This window comes from Hypanus sabinus, chromosome 5, assembly GCF_030144855.1.
Source record: "Hypanus sabinus isolate sHypSab1 chromosome 5, sHypSab1.hap1, whole genome shotgun sequence".
NCBI classification, from domain to species: domain Eukaryota; kingdom Metazoa; phylum Chordata; class Chondrichthyes; order Myliobatiformes; family Dasyatidae; genus Hypanus; species Hypanus sabinus.
Genome location: NC_082710.1, coordinates 23,001,540 through 23,021,724, shown reverse-complemented (window position 1 = coordinate 23,021,724; position 20,185 = coordinate 23,001,540). Strand labels below are relative to the sequence as shown.

The 20,185-nt window shown below is 39.4% G+C and overlaps 1 protein-coding gene across 13 annotated transcripts in view; it reads left to right on the top strand.

The window, feature by feature from the left end:
- LOC132393988 (adenomatous polyposis coli protein-like) overlaps positions 1 to 20,185 on the top strand; it is a 124,738-nt gene that overhangs the window by 92,852 nt on the left and 11,701 nt on the right. For 7 of the 13 annotated variants that reach the window (XM_059969519.1, XM_059969527.1, XM_059969518.1 and 4 more), the window contains 4 exons: positions 8,055 to 8,168; positions 12,372 to 12,494; positions 15,875 to 16,253; positions 17,154 to 17,249. In XM_059969519.1, coding sequence (XP_059825502.1) covers positions 8,055 to 8,168; positions 12,372 to 12,494; positions 15,875 to 16,253; positions 17,154 to 17,249 — 712 coding nt within the window. Of the gene's footprint in view, positions 1 to 8,054; positions 8,171 to 8,915; positions 9,192 to 12,371; positions 12,495 to 15,874; positions 16,254 to 17,153; positions 17,250 to 20,185 lie in introns of those variants that run through there. The other 6 variants (XM_059969520.1, XM_059969521.1, XM_059969530.1 and 3 more) reach the window with 6 other exon arrangements.

Sequence of the window (20,185 nt, the reverse complement as noted above, 5' to 3'; positions counted from 1 at the left end):
AAATGTGTCTTTAACCTGAACTTGAAATAGCTGAAGATGAAATGAAAGGTAAGAAGTCTTTAAGAGAGGGTGGATGATAGGCAGTAATAAATGACTATGGAATCTTGGCGTGAATTTCAATATGTAACAGTAGAGCAAGAGGATAAGACGTGAAAGAACAAGAGGATAGAAAGAAATAGGACCTATCAAGTGTGACAGTGGGGAAGTGTGTATGGATCCGGAGGAAATAACAGAGGTACTTAATGAATACTTCAGTATTCACTATGGAAAAGGATCTTGTTGATTGTAGTGATGACTTGCAGTGGACTGAAAAGCTTGAGCTTGTAGATATTAAGAAAGAGGATGTGCTGGAGCTTTTGGGAAGCATCAAGTTGGATAAGTTTCCAGGACCGGATGAGATGTACCCCAGGCTACTGTGGGAGGAGATTGCTGAGCTTCTGGTGATGATCTTTGCATCATCAATGGGGTCGGGAGAGGTTCCGGAGGATTGGAGGGTTGCGGATGTTGTTCCTTTATTCAAGAAAGGGAGTAGAGATAGCCCAAGAAATTATAGACCAGTGAATCTTACTTCAGTGGTTGGTAAGTTGATGGAGAAGATCCTGAGAGGCAGGACTTATGAACATTTGGAGAGGTATAATATGATTAGGAATAGTCAGAATGGCTTTGTTGTGCCTTACGAGCCTGATTAAATTTTTTGGGGAAGTGACTAAACACATTGATGAAGGAAGAGCAGTAGATGTAGTGTATTTGGATTTCAGCAAGGCATTTGATAAGGTACCCCATGCAAGCCTTATTGAGAAAGTAAGGAGGCATGGGATCCATGGGGACATTGCTTTGTGGATCCAGAACTGGCTTGCCCACAGAAGGCAAAGGGTGATTGTAGACGAGTCATGTTCTGCATGGATGTCGGTGACCAGTGGTGTGCCTCAGGGATCTGTTTTGGGACCCTTACTCTTCGTGATTTTTATAAATGACCAGGATGAGGAAGTGGAGGGATGGGTTAGTAAGTTTGCTGATGACAAAAAGGTTGGGGGTGTTGTGGTTAGTGTGGAGGGCTGTTAGAGGTTACAGCGGGACATTGATAGGATGCAAATCTGGGCTGAGAAGTGGCAGATGGAATTCAACCCAGATAAGTGTGAAGTGGTTCATTTTGGTACGTCGAATATAATGGTAGAATATAGTATTAATGGTAAGACTGTTGGCAGTGTGGAGGATCAGAAGGATCTTGGGGTCCAAGTCCATAGGACACTCAAAGCAGCTGCACAGGTTGACTCTGTGGTTAAGAAGGCATACAGTGCATTGGCCTTCATCAATATGGAATTGAATTTAGGAGCCGAGAGGTAATGTTGCAGCTATAGAGGACCCTGGTCAGATCCCACTTGGAGTACCGTGCTCAGTTCTGGTCGCCTCACTACAGGAAGGATGTGGAAACCATAGAAAGGGTGCAGAGCAGATTTACAAAGATGTTGCCTGGATTGGGGAGCATGCCTTATGAAAACAGGCTGAGTGAACTCGGCCTTTTCTCCTTGGAGCGACGGAGGATGAGAGGTGACCTGATAGAGGTATATAAGATGATGAGAGGCATTGATTGTGTGGATAGTCTGAGGCTTTTTCCCAGGGCTGAAATGGCTGCCACAAGAGGGCACAGGTTTAAGGTGCTTGGGAGTAGGTACAGAGGAGATGTCAGGGGTAGGTTTTTTTACACAGAGAGTATTGAGTGCATGGAATGGGCTGCCAACAGTGGTAGTTGAGGTGGATACGATAGGGTCTTTTAAGAGACTTTTGGATAGGTGCATGGAGCTTAGAAAAATAAAGGGCTATTGGTAACCCTAGTAATTTCTAAGGTAGGGACATGTTTGGCATAACTTTGTGGGCCGAAGAGCCTGTATTGTGCTGTAGGTTTTCTATGTTTTCTATGTAAAAGCATGAAGACATTATGTTCCCAGTAAATGAGACAAAGAATATGAAATTAGTGTTGTGAGGTATAAGGAGTTGAATATTTTTAAGGTCAGAAGTGATGCAAGAATGGGTATCATTTGGGAGAAAAATTATGTAATGGAATTTGGATTAATATCTTGGAAAGCCTTCAAATTGACTGTTGGAATATTTGAGTCTATAGTAAGAAAAACTTCTGTCGGGGTTTGAGCTGTTGTAGTACAAATGTAAGAATTGATAGACATTGCTACATCTAGACTATATAGGTAGTCGTATTAATGGATAGGACATAAGATTTTACTCTCAGCTCTAAATGAGTCAAATGAAACACTCATGTTGTGCACACACAACGAAGGAGAATTTCATCATTTTGTTTGAGAACAAATGGACTTGAAATCATTTCTTCCTCATCCAGTGCTTAAATTTTGGCCAGAGTTTAACTAAACATTATAAGTTAGGGAATTAAGGTCATATGGAGGTAAAGCTAAATGTTATCTACGCAAGTGAGCATTGACATCGTGACTATGAATTATGTAGGAAAAAATTATGAAGACCAGCGATATAAACATGGAGCCTTCTACAGAGAGGTAGAAACATCATTAGAAGAGGCCATTAGACTGGAAGAAGCAGGAAGAAGTCATTTGTCCCTATTGAATCTGCTATTCCAGTTATGGCTAATCCAAACTCAGCCTCAACACCCACCCTCTTTCCATCATCCTTGACTCTTGCAATTGAAACGTTTGCCAGTCTCCATGTTGTATGTATTCAATGACGCGGCTTCCACAGCTCTCTGGTGTAAGAAATTTCTCCTTATCTCAGTCTTCAATTGATGATTCATTTTCTGAAACTATACATATTTACAGGCAAAAGCATCCTTCTCAATCTCCCTCGGATCATCTTGCCATATTAAGGTAAACAGTAGAATCAAACTAAGGCAAAGCCTTCACACAGGAAGAGAATAGAGTGATTAATTAGATCAAATACCAGTATATAATTGGTGAAAGCGCACCATAGTTCTGGTTGCAAAGGACATTACTGGACTAGGGTGACAATTCAGAGAGGGGAGAGATTATACTTTTTTTTTTATTTAGATACAGCATGAACAGCCCCTTCCGGCCCAACAAGCTGCGCCACTCTGCAACCCACCTACAGTTGCAAGGAAACGTTTGTGAACCTTCTGCAATTACCTAATTTTCTGCATTAATTACTCATAAGATGTAGTCTGATCATCTAAGTCTCAATAATTGACAAATACAGTCTGGTGAAACTAATAATACACAAACAATTGTACTTTTCATGTACTTATTGAACATATTGTTTATTATTCATGGTCTAGGCTGGAAAAAGTATGTGAACCCTTGTATTTAATCTCTTGTAGAATCTCCTTTTGCAGCAGTAATCTCCACCAAGGAGGAATTTTAGACCATTTAACGTTTCTGCTGTTGATTTACTCTTGTGATTTGGATCATTGTCTTGTTTCATCATCCAACTTCTATTAAGCTTCAGGTAACAGACCGCTACCCTGACATTCTCCTGTAAACTGTCTTGATACAATTTTGAATTCATTGTTCCCTCAACTATTTCAAGCTGTCCAGGCCTTGAGGCAGCAAAGCAGCCCCAACCCATGATACCCCTTCCACCATGCTTCACAGTTGGGATGAGGTTTTGGTGTTGGTGTGTAGTGCCCTTTTTCCTCCAAACATAGCAAAGTGCATTTCTGCCAAAAAGTTCAACTCTTGTCTCATCTGTCTATAGAACATTGTCCACTTCAGCAAGTTCTAGAGATTTTTGCAGGTCTTTTGCTGTTACACTAGGATTCTTTTTCACCTCCTTCAGCATTGCACATTGTGCTCTTGTGATCTCTGCAGGGCTCCCACTCCTCGGGAGAATAGCAACAGGACTGAATTTCCTCCATTTGTAGACAATTTCCCTTACTGTGGACCGATGATCACTCCAAGTCTTTAGAAGTGCTTTTGTAGTCTTTTCCAGGTTCATGCATCTCGACAACTCTTCTTTCAAGGTCCTCTGAAAGTTGTTTTGTTGGAGGCATGGTGCACATAAACAGATCTTTCTTGGGAAGAGCAGGCTCTGTCATTAACCTGATTTTGTGTGTCACCTCTGCAACCCACACCTGCAATCTCATCTCATTGATTGAAACATCTGACTCCAGATAGCTTTTGTAGAAGGCATTACCCCAGAGGTTCACATACTTTTTTGAACCTAGGCTGTTATTGTTTGGTGTTCTCAGTATTGATGAGAAAAAGTATGTGTTTGTGTTTTAATAGTTTAGGCAGTTTTTGTTTGTCTGTTACTGTGATTTAGATGAAGATCAGACCACATTTTATGAGTAATTAATTCAGAAAATCGGGTAATGCAAAGGGTTCACAACTTTTCTTTGCAACTATATTTAACCTTAGCCTTATCACAAGACAATTTACAATGACTAATTAATCTATTAACCGGTACGTCTTTGGATTGTGGGAAGAAACCAGGGCACCCGGAGGAAATCCTTGCATTCACGGGGAGAATGTACAAACTTATTATAGATGGCGCTGGAATTGAACTCTGAGCTCCGACACCCTGAGCTGTAATAGCATTGTGCTAACTGCTACACTACCGTGGCACCCAGATCAGTATGTGTCTAAGTAACAATGATATCTCCAAGGATTCACAGTAAGGGTTGGTAAGAGCTGTGGAATGCAGCAGAAGTTAGAATATGAACTCTATTTGACGCAATAAAGAAGCTAAGGTGATAAAAGCTGACATGAGTATATGATTGGCCAGGAAGGGGAAAAAAGGTAGTCAGGAGTGAAGCAAGTAGTTTGGAATCTTAATTAATTGTGCAAGGTGTTGTGATAACAGAAGTTACAATGGAAACTACAAAAGTTGGGAAAATAATTTTTCAGTGGAGTTTGGCTTTCTCTTATCCATGGTGAAACTGGAATTTTGAAATAATTTATAATAGGCAATAGAAACATCGTTTTAGGTAAACCTGAACTAAAAATTCTGTTAGATTCAAATCTGTATTTGACTCTTGAGTTGTGAATTCAAATTTTTGTCATTAAATTATGAAACTGAATTTAATGTGTCTGGTAATTTGCCTTTAATGAAATTAAGTGTTATTATACAATAATACTTAATATGTATCAAAAATTTTTAGCCCAAGTATTCAGTGTTGTCAGTTCCCTGTGCAATTCTAAGGAAATTTTGAACTATCGTACAAGCCTGTGCTTAATCAAAAGACAAACTTCACGAAGCGTCTGGTCTTTGCTGCTGTCATTTCCAATTGTACTCTGCTGGAATTTCATTGAGGTCTGAGTGGCCACCAATTTTCTGTTCCCCAGTTGAGAAAATTCTGATGGAAAAGGTTCTGAAATCTTACAAAATAATAAGTAGTATTTTCCTTATAAGCGCATGTACCATTTGGGTACTGATAGATAGATTATCGCTATATATCATTGCAGCTCACATCATTGAAAAAACAGCTAGACAACTGCGTGAATTGTCAAGGTAAAGAAGGTTATAGGTCTCCTATGGCAATTAGGTGCAACGGGTAACATGAATATGGTGGGCTGAATGGCCTGTTTTACCATGGTGCAACTCTTTGATATAGCTCCAAGAAAGAAAAGAGTTTAGTCATCCCAGCCCCAGGCAATCACTTCAGGAATTCCTCAGGACTATATCCTAGGCTCAATTGATAGTGATCATTCTTCCATCATAAGTTCAGAAGTGGGAATGCTTGTTGATGATTGCACTGTTCAATATCAGTTTTCAACTTGCTCGTAAATAAAGCAACCCACACTTGCATGTACCAAGAACTAGACACCATGTAGCAATGGCCTGATAAGAGTCACACTACAAAGGTACTAGCTAAGGACAATCTCTAACAAGGTAATGTCTGACCAATTATCCCTGATTTTCAGTGGTTTTTCGATAATTAAGTCTCCTACTATGCGCTTCCTGGAGTTCACTATTGACCTACACCTGTACTTAAATACTAGGGTTTGAAGGCTGGTATCCTGTTGGCAGTGAATCACCTCCTGAAACCTAAAGCCTTGACAGAAACACCAGTTCTTGTTTATCTCAAGCTTTGAAGCTTTATATTTTCAAATTGCTTAATTTTTTTGTACTGTAAATTCCGGACTATAAGCTGCTACATTTTCCCCACGCTTTGAACACTGCAGCAACACTGCGGCCTATACTACGGTGCGGCTAATGCATATTTTTTTTTCATGCCGCCAAAAACATTTTGCCTCGTAACAGTAGACCAATAAAATTGATGAGTAGTTCACAGAGGTCCAATGAAATTGTACGATAAATCAAGCGCACTTTCACAATTAAATTATTGTAAATCAGTCATTTGTACTCACCCTCATCAACATGGAAAACACTCGAAGAAAAGCATATGATGCAGCTTTTAAGTTAAAGGGGATCAATCTGGCGGTTGAAGAAGGAAATCGAGCCTCTGCACATAATCTTGGCATAAATGAATCGATGGTGAGACGGTGGAGACGCCAGCATGAAGAACTGAGTCAATGCAAAAAGACGACAAAAGCTTTCAGAGGTAATCATAGCAGATGGCCCGAACTTGAAAACTTTCTTGAAGACTGGGTTAACACACAGAGAGCAGGCGGCCGCGGTGTTTCCACCGTGCAGATCAGACTGAAGGCTAAAGCAATCGCCACCAAAATGAAAATCGAATATTTTAGAGGTGGGCCATCGTGGTGTTTTAGATTTATGAGACGAAAAGGCCTGTCCGTCAGGGTACGCAAGACTCTGTGTCAGCAGCTCCCTCCCGACCACGAGGAAAAGCTTGCTAACTTCCGCACATTCACTCAAACAAAGATAGCGGAGAATTCCATCGGGCCGGATGATATCATAAATATGGATGAAGTACCTTTGACGTTTGACCTGCCTCTCACTCGGACTATTAATAAAAAAGGTGACTCGTCCATCACACTGAAAACAAGTGGCCATGAGAGAACGCATTTTACTTGTGTTCTGAGCTGCACAGCATCCGGACTAAAGCTTCCACCGATGGTGATTTTTTAAGCGGCTGACAATGAAAGTTTAGTGAAAGCTGCCATCAAGAGTACAAACTCAAATCCAGCTGTGATTCCTGGGGGCACTACGAAGTATTTGCAGCCACTGGACATCAGCGTGAACCGGGCATTTAAAGTGGCGCTGCGCGTTGAGTGGGAGGCTTGGATGACGAGTGGCGAGAAATCCTTTACCAAAACAGGACACATGCGAAGAGCATCTTTAACTCAAGTCTGCCAGTGGATCCTAAATGCGTGGAGCCGTGTCACAACATCCATCATCACCAGCGGGTTTCGAAAGGCTGAACTGCTGCGTGATGAAGAGGACCACGTGCGCTCAAGTGAGAGCGACAACGAAGAGACTGAAGTGAATGACGAGATCCTGAGGTTTTATTCAATTCGGACACTGAAGGACTTTGATGGTTTTAGTGCGCAGGAGGAAGATGAAGAAGGCGATCAATAACTTTTCCTGGTAGGCTGCAGTATATATATATTTTTTTACCAGTTGTTAGGAGATATTGGAATGTTGTTCGTGCACTGTTCAGTAAAAAAGTATACGCAACGTAATTTGTGTGTTACCGATACGTATGTATATTTAAAATTAGCTGTGTTACAGGTACTGTTCAAAAAAAAGCATTTGCAATATGTATTTGTTTATGTTACCATACGGATTTAATTAAGAGTTAAAAAATCCTCACGTGTAATATTTTTCTGTGTAAATATCTCATATTACAACGTGGGACACCTGCGGCTTAAAATCCGGTGCGGCTTGTACAAGTACAAAATTGATTTTCTTTCTAAAATTAGAGCGTGCGGCTTTTAATCAGGTGCGCTCTGTAGTCCGGAATCTACGGTATTATCTTTTTGTTGTTCTAATGTCAGATTCACTGTGTTCCTTTTTAAGTGAACCTATTATTTTAAGGGGAGAAAAACTAAAATCATTAGTATGTCATCTTTTGCCTTCCCAAAGCTGTGGTCAAACCTTTTACTGTGAATATGTAATGGTTATTGAAATAATACGTTTTGATGCCATTTTCTATATATTATGGAAACTATATTGAATTGGTCAACTTTGGACAGTTCTCTCTGCAGACTGACATGACCAGAAGGCAATTAGAGTATGAAGCACGGCAAATTAGATCTGCGATGGAAAAGCAACTGGGAACATGTCAGGATATGGTGAAGCGAGCTCAGGTAGTATCAAGATTGTGCTATTGAAATATATTTGAATGTTTTATATTAAAGATCATCGTGGCATATAAGAAGGCATTTGGCCCATCAAATGAATGCAGTTTCTCTGCAAAGCAATCCAGTTAGTCCCATTTCCCCGCTATAACTCTATGACCTTTCAAGTTCACTTTGCTTAAATGCTTACTCAATTTCCTTTAGAGATAACTGTTCATCTTCACTTCCATCGTACTTGAGTACAAAAATTTCCAGTGCATTAACATTTGCAGCACAAAAAAATTCTTTTTTGCATCCCTCTAGTAGCTCTGGGTCAAATCATAAATCAATGTGTGATGCTGCCAGACCTGCTGAGACTTTCAAACATCCTTTTTTATTTCAGTTCATAAGCAAGTACTGTGTTTTATATCTCACAATTCCAATGTATTTTTGGTTGCTTTCTACTATAAGCTAAACAAAATATAAAAAAAGTTACTGAAATGTTTCTAATTATGAGAGCAATGAATCTGTTTGTTGACTTATTTTCCAATTCAATTAGCTGTTGGAGCTTTATTTTACACTGGCATTTGAAAGTAGATTTTTAGATTAAGCTTTCAGTGTAGTGGTCAACCTATGCTGCCATTTATTAAATTCTAGGGTGATCTATTTATAGCCTCATCATCAATGCAGAATCATAGGATTGTACAGCATAGAAATAGACCCTTTCAGCCCACCTTGTTTTGCCAACCATGATGCCTAACTATACTAATCCCATTTGATTGCAATAAACCCATGCAGGATTGGAAAGAGCTTCAAATATTTGCAGACTCAGCCAGCTCCATCGTGGGCACAAGCCTCCCCAGTGTCAAGACGTCTTCAAAATGCAATGCCTCAGAAAGGCAGCATGTGTCGTTAAGGACCCCCATCACCTCCATCAAGGAGGAGGTACAGAAACCTGAAGAAACACATTCAATGTTTTTGGAACAGCTTCTTCCCTACTGCCATCAGATTTCCAAATGGACAACGAACACTACCTTACTTGTACACTACCATGTACATTACCTTACTTTTTTATTCCCTTTTTGCACTATATATTTGTTTGTCTGTGTGTGTGTGTGTGTGTGTATTTCTTGTGGTAATTTATAGTTTTTTCTATTATTATGCATTGAAATGTGCTGCTGCAAAACAATAAATTTCACGACATGTGTCAGTGATATTGAACCAAAGTTCAAAGGGAAATAGACAACCAAAGTTTTGGGTTGAGATAGCGGTGGTTGGCCAGTATAAAGAGGTGAAGGGAAGGGGTGTAGCCAGAGTAGGCAAGTGATAAGTGGTTCCAGGTAAGGAGGGGTCATAGGCAGATTAAGGAGGAAAGAATGACATCTGGGAAATGATAGGTGGAGGCAACAGAGAGATACAAAAGATGGAATTTGATAGGAAAGGAAGATAGATCATGGAATCAAATAAAGCAAGTTTGATGGGCAGATGGACTTGGGGACCCATTGGGAGGAAAGTATGGATGATGGGCAGATGGAGGGTGGAGCAGAGAAAAAGCTGGAATGAAATACAGTGATGTGTGGGACTGAGAGGTATAGGAGGAACTAGGTAGATTAGGAGGAGAGACAAAAGGAAAGGAGATGAAATTCTGAAGGTTTGAATCTGAATATTTGAATGTTTTTTACTTACATTGAAAGATACGAGAGCAAAATTTGCTGCTAGCATGGAATGGCTCATGTTTATTACTGATATTCGTTTGAACTGTGGGTACGCCTTTCTGGAACCACTCATGAGGGTAAATTTCCCAAAGGATTCTGATGCAAAATGTTCAGTCTTCTGCAATATACTACCGTTGTGTGTGGGTAAGAACAAAGATTGCTATCAAAATTGTTTGAAAACTATACCTCTGGAGAGTTTACACGAGGAAATCTGCAGATGTTGGAATTTCAAGCAACACACAAAAGTTACTGGTGTCAGGATGAACGACGAAGGGTCTCGGCCCAAAACGTCGACTGTACTTCTTCCTATAGATGCAGCCTGGCCTACTGCGTTCACCAGCAACTTTTGTCTGTGTTCCTCTAGAGCAGGGGTGGGCAAACTTTTTGACTTGTGGGCCACAGAGAGTTCTAAAATTTGACAGGGGGGCCGGACCAGGAGCAGATGGACAGAGTGTTTTGGTAATACACCTTTTAAGAGAAAATAAAATATCATGGGATATGTAGAAAACATGTGCTTTAATTTCAATTGAAAATGAACAAATGCATTACAACAAAATATCTGTCTTTGAAGTCCCATGGTATTTAGCTATTTATTGAAATGACTTTTAAAACACTGAAAATTAAATGAATAAAATACAGCTTTTTTTAATAGTAACAGTTATTATTTTAAAGCACTGAAAGTTCTGTTATCCTTCAAGATATTATCATCATCACTCTCCTCCTGACTGTCTTTATTTCAAAAACGGTAGGAGATGCAGGTCTACTTGTCCTGCTCTTTCTTATTCAATTGTCCACTGTGCCAAAACTCAACAACGACCAGCACAAGGACAGAACAGTGACAGCGCGCCAGTATGCGGAGCGCGTTATTTGATCTGGAGCGCATTTTTTATTTTGAGAACGTATGTGCACCTGCGCACTACTCATGTCCATCACTTAACAGAAATGACATGTAACATGTAAGGCTTATTGAAAAAAATATTTTCAAATGCATTTTTTACATAACACAACGAAGAAACTTATTTTTAATTTCAGTGTGAACAGTGTTGTTGGTCTTCCTTTTTAGCCAGCGCATCAAAGTCTGGATTTAGTTTTGTTGTGGCGATTCTCAGGATGGATCTGAGGTGTTGGTCAGTTAACATGGATCTGTGGCTGGCTTTGTTGATGTTCATGACGCTGAACGCCTGTTCACACAAATAGGTCGAGCCGAACAAAGAGTAAAGCGCAAATGTGGAGTAATACGCTGCACCTCAACAAAGGTCAATGTGTAGCGGTGTGCTACATGCAGCGCTAAAATTACGACACAGAGTCGGTAACTGCAGTCGAAGAAAAAAACTTTATTCGAAATCCCCAGCCTCACTTTTAAGCCTCCCTCAACCTGCCCCCCCCCGTGGCGCAGAGGCTCCAAAGCTCTGTGCTCGCAAATCCCCGCAGGCTATCTCCCTTAGCCGGAACGCAGGCTAATTGTGAGCCGGTTCGGATGTGCCAGGAAATGGGTCGCCACAAATGTATATAGAGTGCGTCATCTATTGGGAAAATGCCAGAATTGCGGGGAAAAAACGTTAACAAGGTTTATTAATATAATTTCATCAAGTTCTGCGGGCCGGATTAAAAAGCTTAACGGGCCGCATATGGCCCCCGGGCCGTAGTTTGCCCATGCCTGCTCTAGAGACTTTGTTAGATGTTGCTGCTAAGGGCATTGATGCTTTTGATCAGTCTTGAAAATCATTCCCAAACATCCCAAAAATTAAATTATTAAACATTTAAATCTAAATCACGTAAGTTACTTTTAAAGAATTTAAAACACTGCAAACTTCAAAATATAAAGAGTGAATTTTGTTACTTGAACTAAATGTGTATTATCTTGCTCTCATTCTTTACTTTTTGAATGAGAGTATAGCAATTCCTGCTCAGGTGCATAATACTTGCCACATTCCCTAGTGTAATGTTGGGCATTGCAGTAATTTTAAACTCTATCATTGGACTGCATGAGGAGTCCAACATTGGAGCATGGTTCTGAAAATGTCAGCAATGAAGTTTACACTTGAACCCAGGTTTTATGCAGAAATGGCACCATTTCCAAAGAAGCTTCAGATCACGAGGACATTGAATCTTGCAATGAGAGATGTACCTGGCTGTCCCCAGTGTTCCTGAATTTCGAAGAATGCCGGACAGGTCAGATTGCATTGTACCAGTATTAATCTGAACCAGCTGCCAAAATCTTCACACCCATGTTCACAGGGAGGGAAGTGATTACTTTGGGTTGTTATTCTGGATCATCAAATTGACATACAGCCATTTTCAGAATTCTGCCTTTGCTAGCAAGGTTCATCTGTGACTTCAGTGGTGAGGCTAACGTTGCCAGTGGTATTACGTAATCATTTGTGCACAGAGGTGTTTTTTGAGTTCACCCACACTGTGGTTACAAAATTACTTACAAATGTTAAAAAAAAACTCTTAACATTTTGGAAAAATTTTTGTTTATTTAGTAAACTTAGAATTTGTATCATCTGTATTTTAGGGTTCAGGATCACGAGTTGAACAAGATACTACTAGTGTAATGAGCTGCAGTAACTCCTACTCAGTTCCTCGAAGACTGACAAATCACCTGGGTACCAAGGTAACCGAAGATTCCAGACTCCAGGTCGCTACACTGCATTTTTTTCTAATACGTCAATTATAACAATGCTTTGGCTGCTTTACTAGTATGTTTGCTATTTTCATTAATTAATGCATGTGGTTGGTTATCCTTACTGTGTCCTTTTAAAGATATTCACAAAAAATGGTGTTTACTCATCTGATAACTGGTATCAGATACTGCAGCTGCATTCCACATGTGCAGTGAAAAGTAAAAGATCATAGTAAGGATTATATTTGAATCAAACTTAGTGTCAAAAAATCAACAGATTTAGAATTATTGCATCTGGGTATAGAATTACTCGTCTAGTCTATGTTGATACTCTAATAACTTGTATATACAAAGAAAACAAAAGTTATCTGATTTCTAACAACTAAAATCTGACATTAATCTGAATGATACTAACCCAGTTTTTTAATCATCTGGCTTCGAATTGCAAGCGTAGAAATGGCATTGCTTGCTTAGCTGTAACGAGTTTGCTTCAAATTATTTCCTGAAAGATTTGAATACTATTAGCATTTTAAAATAGTTACAAACTGTTTGGTGGTAGCCTTGGCTAAGTGGTAGAGTGATACTGGTCACTGAACTGTAAATATTTGGCTATGCATAGTTAAGTCTTTAAATTGATTTACAGGAATGATAGTTCGAAAGAAGTGTTCACCTGTTATGAATGATTCCCATATTTGTGCATGATAGAACTTAAGACAGGAGTAGGACTGATGAACTCTCACCTAGTGAAACAGCCATATATTCAGAATGAATGCTGTGTATCAAATTATCAATGCTGTCTGACTTGAAGGAGATTTGAGGATTGTGGGAGTAGAGTGAAATTGACACACCCTAAGGCTAAAATTTCTGATTTTTAAGGAGTTTATTTTGGGGTGTGTATGTGTTGGGAGAGGGGAGTTGAGGATAGTGGTAAAGTTTGAAGTGGGTGGGAATCTGCGCCAATCACCTATTCCTCATAATTTTTTCCCAGTATTAGAGTTTTTTTAAGTAACAGCTTAGCCCCCCCCCCCCTGCAAATGTGACAAAAGCCTACTTTCAGTGATCTCGTCCTGACTTTAACAACTAAATAAAATCTGTATGTTTTCTAGGCATACCTACTCACACTAAATCATAAGTAATATTTCTAAACAGCTAAAAGTGATCTGGAAATACAATGCTATGCAAAAGAAGAAAATAAATCCACAATTAAATGAGGTTTTAATTTGCATGGTGTACCTGCTCTACATAATCTAATAATTAATTTTAAATCTAGGGCTAAATAGTAAACCTCTAGTGATTGTATTAGGTTGAAGTTACTGCTGATAAGTATTAGAAATTGCAGCACCAGCTGTGTGTCGAGACTTTGGTATGTGGGAACTTCTATTGGGACTTCCCCGATTTCCACAACTGCCTTTTGAGTTGATCCAGCACAGAGTCAGGGAACTGACATAATCTGAGGCAAGTTCTCCTGAGATTCTTCTCAGACTAGGAAATACAGGTAAAGAAAGAAGCAGTGTGTCATTCATTTATCATTTTATGAAGAATCAACATATTGGAATTTTTATTTCCATGAGTAATTTAAAACTGAAAGAACTTATCAGCATGATTGCTTCCAATTAAAGTTATTGAGAATCTTAATTGTCTTTCAATTAACAGAATTTGACATAGTGATCAAACCAGAAAAGGTTTAGAGGGCAGGTAGAGAAAAATCAGTCATAGAGTCACAGAGAAGTGGACACTGACACTTTGGCCCATCTAGTCTGTGCCAAACTATTAATTTGCTTCATCTCGTCGACCCAGACCATAGCCCTCCATATCCCTCACATCCATGATTCTATCCAAATTGGCCTTCACTGTTGAAATCAAACCCACATCCACCACTTCTGTTGATAGCTTGTTCCACACTCTCACCACCCTCTGAAGTAAGATATTCCCCCTCATGTTCCTCTTAAATATTTCACCTTTCACACCTATCCCATGACCTCTTCGAGCAGGGGTTCCCAAGGTGGGATTCATGGACAAGGCGATTAATGGTGGGGGTTCATGACATAAAAAAGGTTGGAGACCCCCCCCCCCCCCCCCACCGTCTTGGAGCCTTTCTTAAACAACAGAATATCATTACCTATCCTCCAAACCCATGGCATCTCACCCACGGCTAAGGATGTTTTAAATATCTCTGCCGGGGCCTCTGCAATTTCTGCACTCGCCTCTCACAATGTTCAAGGGAATACCTTGTCAAGCCCTGGGGATTTATCCACTAGTTTGCTCAAGACAGCATACACCTTCTCCTCAGTATTCTGAATATGGTCCATGTGTGTCCATCTCATGAGTAAATACAAATGCAAGATCCATTTAAGATCTCCCTGCCTCATTCAGCTCCATGCATAAATTATCATTGATCTTCTAGAGGACCATTTGTGTCCTACGCTGTCCTTTTGCTGTTAATCTATCTGTAGAAGCCCTTGGGATTCTCCTTCACCATGTCTACTAGAGAACCTGATGCCTTCTTTTAGCCCCCCTGAGTTCTTTCTTAAGTGTTCTCCTGTATTTGTTATATTTCTTAAGTACCTCATTTGTTCCTTCCTGCCTATACTTGTGATGCACCTCCTCCTCCTCCTTAATCAGGGCCTTAATATCTCTCAAAACAAACTAAGTTCCCTTAACCTGTTATCGTTGTTTTGTTATTTTGACAAGAGCATACAAACTCTGTACTCTCAAAATTTCCCTTTGAAAGCTTCCTACTTACCAAATACAGCTTTGCCAGAAAACTTGTCCCAATCCACACTTGTCAGATCCTTTCTGACACCATCAAAATTGGCCTTTCTTCAGTTTAGATTCTCAACCCAAGAACCAGACCTGTCCAACTCCATAATTATTTTGAAAGAAGTGGTATTGTGATCACTGGATGCAAAGTATTTCCCTACACAAATGTCTGTCACCTGCCCTGTCTCATTCTCTAACTGGAGATCTGGTATACCCTTTTGCTCTCTAGTTTGGACCTCTGTTTATTGATTAAAAATTGCTCCCCTTAGCAGGAACATAGAATGAAGTTACCATATGGAATACTTGCAATCAAATTCAGAACTCATGAATTTCACTGGTTTTTGTTTGCAGATTTCTACTTTCTGATATTTGTATTAGAATAACAAATTACATGGTTAGATGCAAATAAAAGAGATATTTATTCAAACAGTTTAATTTTTGTATTAATATTTCTACGATTGCCTAGGGATCTGGTGATTAAAGTCAAGAGAAATGATAAGAGGTATTGAATTAGGAAAAATTGTAGTTTGGCGTATTGTTTCCAAATGAATATTTTTTGTTATTTGGATTTATATTAATGATAGTAGATCCGTAATGTGAATAGAATTAACCTTTCTGGTTCACTTGGGCTGTAGGTGGAAATGGTATACTCGCTGCTGTCAATGCTTGGCACACACGACAAGGATGATATGTCTCGAACTTTGCTAGCAATGTCTAGTTCTCAGGACAGCTGCATAGCTATGCGTCAGTCTGGTTGTCTTCCACTGCTCATACAGCTTTTGCACGGCAATGATAAAGACTCTGTGCTGCTCGGCAATTCACGTGGCAGTAAGGAGGCCCGTGCACGGGCTAGTGCTGCACTACACAATATCATCCATTCGCAGCCAGATGACAAGAGAGGAAGACGGGAGACCCGTGTTCTTCACCTGCTGGAACAGATCCGTGCATATTGTGAGACATGTTGGGAATGGCAGGAGGCACATGAACAAGGCATTGATCAGGATAAAAATCCAAGTATGGCATTTTCTGAGGAGTATTTTATATGACTAACTTTGGATTTTTTATTTTTAAACAAGATGCATCCTTTCAAAAAATTTATTATATGCATTAATATTATTAGTTTTTTTGTAAATATGAGAAATACTTCTGTGCAATAAGAGGTTTGGGTTTCTCAGGAATCACAACTTGGAGACTTTTCCAGCTAATTGGAATATATCATCCTTTCCCTTCCTGAATATCCATTGCATCTAGACTGCTTGGATTAATGCATTCAGTTTAATTAGCATTACCCGTCTGCTAAACGTTTATGCGATGCTTGATTTATATCTGCTTACTCGAAAGCTATCACTCATTTTGTGCACTGTATAGTTTCCATTTAGATAAGTGTTTTCTGAATGTCCATTTAGTTTGTAAGATATTTTGCAGAATGATATACTGTTAAGGCACTGAGAGTGACTATATTGGTAAATCATGTTTTAATACCATTTTATCTTCGTACATAGTTCAATTAATTTTGAAATTCAGGTTCCTTAGAGTTGATTAAACAGTCTTACTATCAACAGAAAAAATGCTATAAATGTAAGCCTGTTTTTTGCATATTTGTATTCTAACTGATTGAGAAGTTGGACAGACAAATGCAGCAGTGGAAAACATTTCCTGAAATGTTTAATGTATATTTAGAAATTTGATCTGTTCTCATTGCATCAATCAAAAGTTTAGCTTTAAACTAGTAGTTTAAAGTGATAGCAAATGTAATTTGCAATTTGTTCAACAAGGAATAGTACATCAGTATTTGTAGAGGTTCATTTTATTGACCAATGATTTCTAGAATTTGTTCTTAATGTTCACTGATTATAATACTGAAATTTGAATTACACACATAAATCTCAATTCAAAGGCATTATATTTCCATAGTGCTATCTCCAGTGGAACACCAGATCTGTCCTGCAGTGTGTGTACTGATGAAGCTTTCCTTTGATGAGGAACACAGGCATGCAATGAATGAACTTGGTAAGTTATATCAAACATGTTTTCTGGATTAGATTCCATACATAGTTCAATCGTAGTTTGGAGCAGAACAATAATGAGTTAATGATCCTTGGTTGGAAATCCTTAGAGGAACCCTACTCTTGGATTCCAAAACTGTGCACCATAGATTTGATTTCTAATTTTGCTTTGGAATATTTTTGGATGAGGGATCAGAACAGAAGTGGAGTGACAAAACTGAGTTTTACTCCATCAAAGTGCACTTTGCTATTGTAAGAAGAGCAATGATGTTGACCTCTCCCATCCGCAGGTTCAATCTACAGTTCAATACAAAACCGTTACTGTGCAAAATACTGGGATACATAGTTGTCAGTCAACTTGTTTTATTGTGTGTAGTATCTTGTAAAAAGAGATGTTCAATTTTTATGTCAATCATTTGATTGTCTTTTGAAATCTATTATAGTATTGAAGCACATCCATAGTATCGGCCTTTTCACAAGATTACACTAAATAAAACCGGCAAAAATTACTGATTTTCTTTGATCAGAGAGCTAAGAGAAGAAATGAGTAAGCTTTTAGATATGTAATGAGAGAATAGTTTGCACACAAATGTATGTCTGACACTGTGACCACTCAAAATTTGGTCATTGTGAGCCTTAGTCGCTCAGCATATGCAGTCATCTATGTATAACAGCTTTGGATGTAAGTAAACCAATAAAACTATCCATTAAGGGGAAAAGTGATTTTCAAATTCACATGCAGATCTGGAGGGAAAGATAAAGCCAGCAGACACACTGATTTATAGTGCAAGAAGTTGTCATTAGTTAACAAAAATAGCTCTACAATCCTTAAGGGTATCCAAGATCCTTTTCAACAATAGGTCTGTGTAATGGGTTTGTAGAATTCTCCTAAGGCATGTGATTCAAACAAGGTATTTGAATGTAACAACTTTCAGTAAGTTAACAAGTACATGAGTGCCATCTGCATTAATTGTTTGTTATGTAGCCACATGTGATGCATTTATGCCAGCATTACATATACATTTGTATTTGTGTGTGGGCAGTGGGTAGGATATGCTCACTCTTCATTTTAGAGCAGAAGAACCCAGGCCAGAATAGTTACTGGCTGAGGCCATCAAATATATGTACACCTGCTTAAAAGCTTCATGCAAAATTCTATTGATTATGCAAAGTTGCTGATTAACCAACCCACACACTATGCACACTATTCCAATGATTTATTACTGATGCTTCTCCTCCACCCATAGTAATGATCAACTCTTTCCTCCAATTAAAACAAACTTCTGGAGGAATCCAGTGGTTCTGGCAGCTTCTTTAGTGTGTTACGAAGGATGAACAGCTCTGATGGGCAGAAGGGTGCAGAGTTGCCCATGTCCCCCCCCCCCGGGAGATTTGCAAACCGTTACTGTTGCCATGCTGCTAATGAGAGAAAAAGAGATGGAACAAAAACATGCCAGAACATCTGCTACTGATAAGAGAGGGGAGAGAGGCTTGTTATTCCACCATATTATGATTTCTGAAAGACTTATGGCTTCTGAGAAGGATTGTTTACCTTATACTATTCTGTTCATTAAAATTCCTCAGTGGACAGCCGGAGTGGGCTGGTTTGATGGGCTACGCCATTCAAAACTGATTGACACCTGAGACCCTGTGAGTAGGGATAAAAGTGAGGTCTGGGGAGACACCCCTCAGACACACCAGGAGACACACTAGTGAGCACTGCTTAAGTGTTGGAACCCATGAGAAGGTGTGGGGCATCGGAGACCGAACGAAGGATCGGTCAATTTTAACTCACAGTGTTCATAGCGAGGCTGGTGGGGGCTTGTGTGTGTGTCCACCCTTGCCTGGGTGATGAGTCCACCAAGGAAGAACGGTCTAGCTAAAGGCGAGAGGGGACATACCTGAATGGCCACAACAACACATCGACAGATCAAGAACGTAAAGGAAGGTTTGACTGGCTGAAGCTGTCACTGTTTGCTCGCTCTCTCTCTCTCTCTCTCTCTCCCCCCCCCTCTCCCCCCCTCTCTCTCTCTCCCACTCCCTCCAACGGTTACAACAAAAGAACCAACAACTACCTCAGCCTTAATGAACTGACCTGATCTTTATACTTTCCCATGACAATTCATTATCCCCTAGACAACGATAGAGCTTGTTTATTATTGATTATTATTATACCCACACTTTTAGGTTTAGTATTGCTAACGTGTATTATCTGTATATTTGCATTGTTGATATTGATTTGTATATTTTACTAATAAACACTGTTTGGAAAATAGTACCAGACTCCAATGGATACTTCTATCTTTGCTGGTAAGACACCCAGTTACGGGGTACGTAACAAGTGGAAAATGGACAGTTGTCATTTTAAGTTGAGGCCCTCATTCTGGACTGAGATAACCACATAATGCTTCATAGACCTGATTTTATTCTCACAAATCAATGAATATGTTATTAAAAAAAATCACTCCCTACTTGTACATAGTTCTTTCCTTTTGCTTGTTTTTTTCTTTCCACTCTTTTCTATAAGTGTATACCTCAGATAAATACTTTGTGGAGATTTGTGATATATATGATTATATGATATATATGTACAATGTCTGAAATACATCTTATGGAAATGTTTGTATGATGAATTTCAATAAAAAAATAAATCACAAAAAAAAAGCTGTTCCTGAAACATCAAGTTTGATTCTTCAGGGTCCTGTAACTCCTCCTTGATGGTAGCAATGAGAAGGGGGTTTGTCCTGGGTGCAGTGTGTCCTTAATGATGGATGCTGCCTTTTTGAGGCATCACATTTTTGATGATGTCCTGGATGCCTGGGAGGCTACTACACATGGTGGAGATGGCTGGGTTTACAACTTTCTGCTGCTTAATCCAATTCTGTGCAGTGGCCCCTCCATAGCAGATGATGATGCAGCCAGTTAGAATGCTCTCCTTCT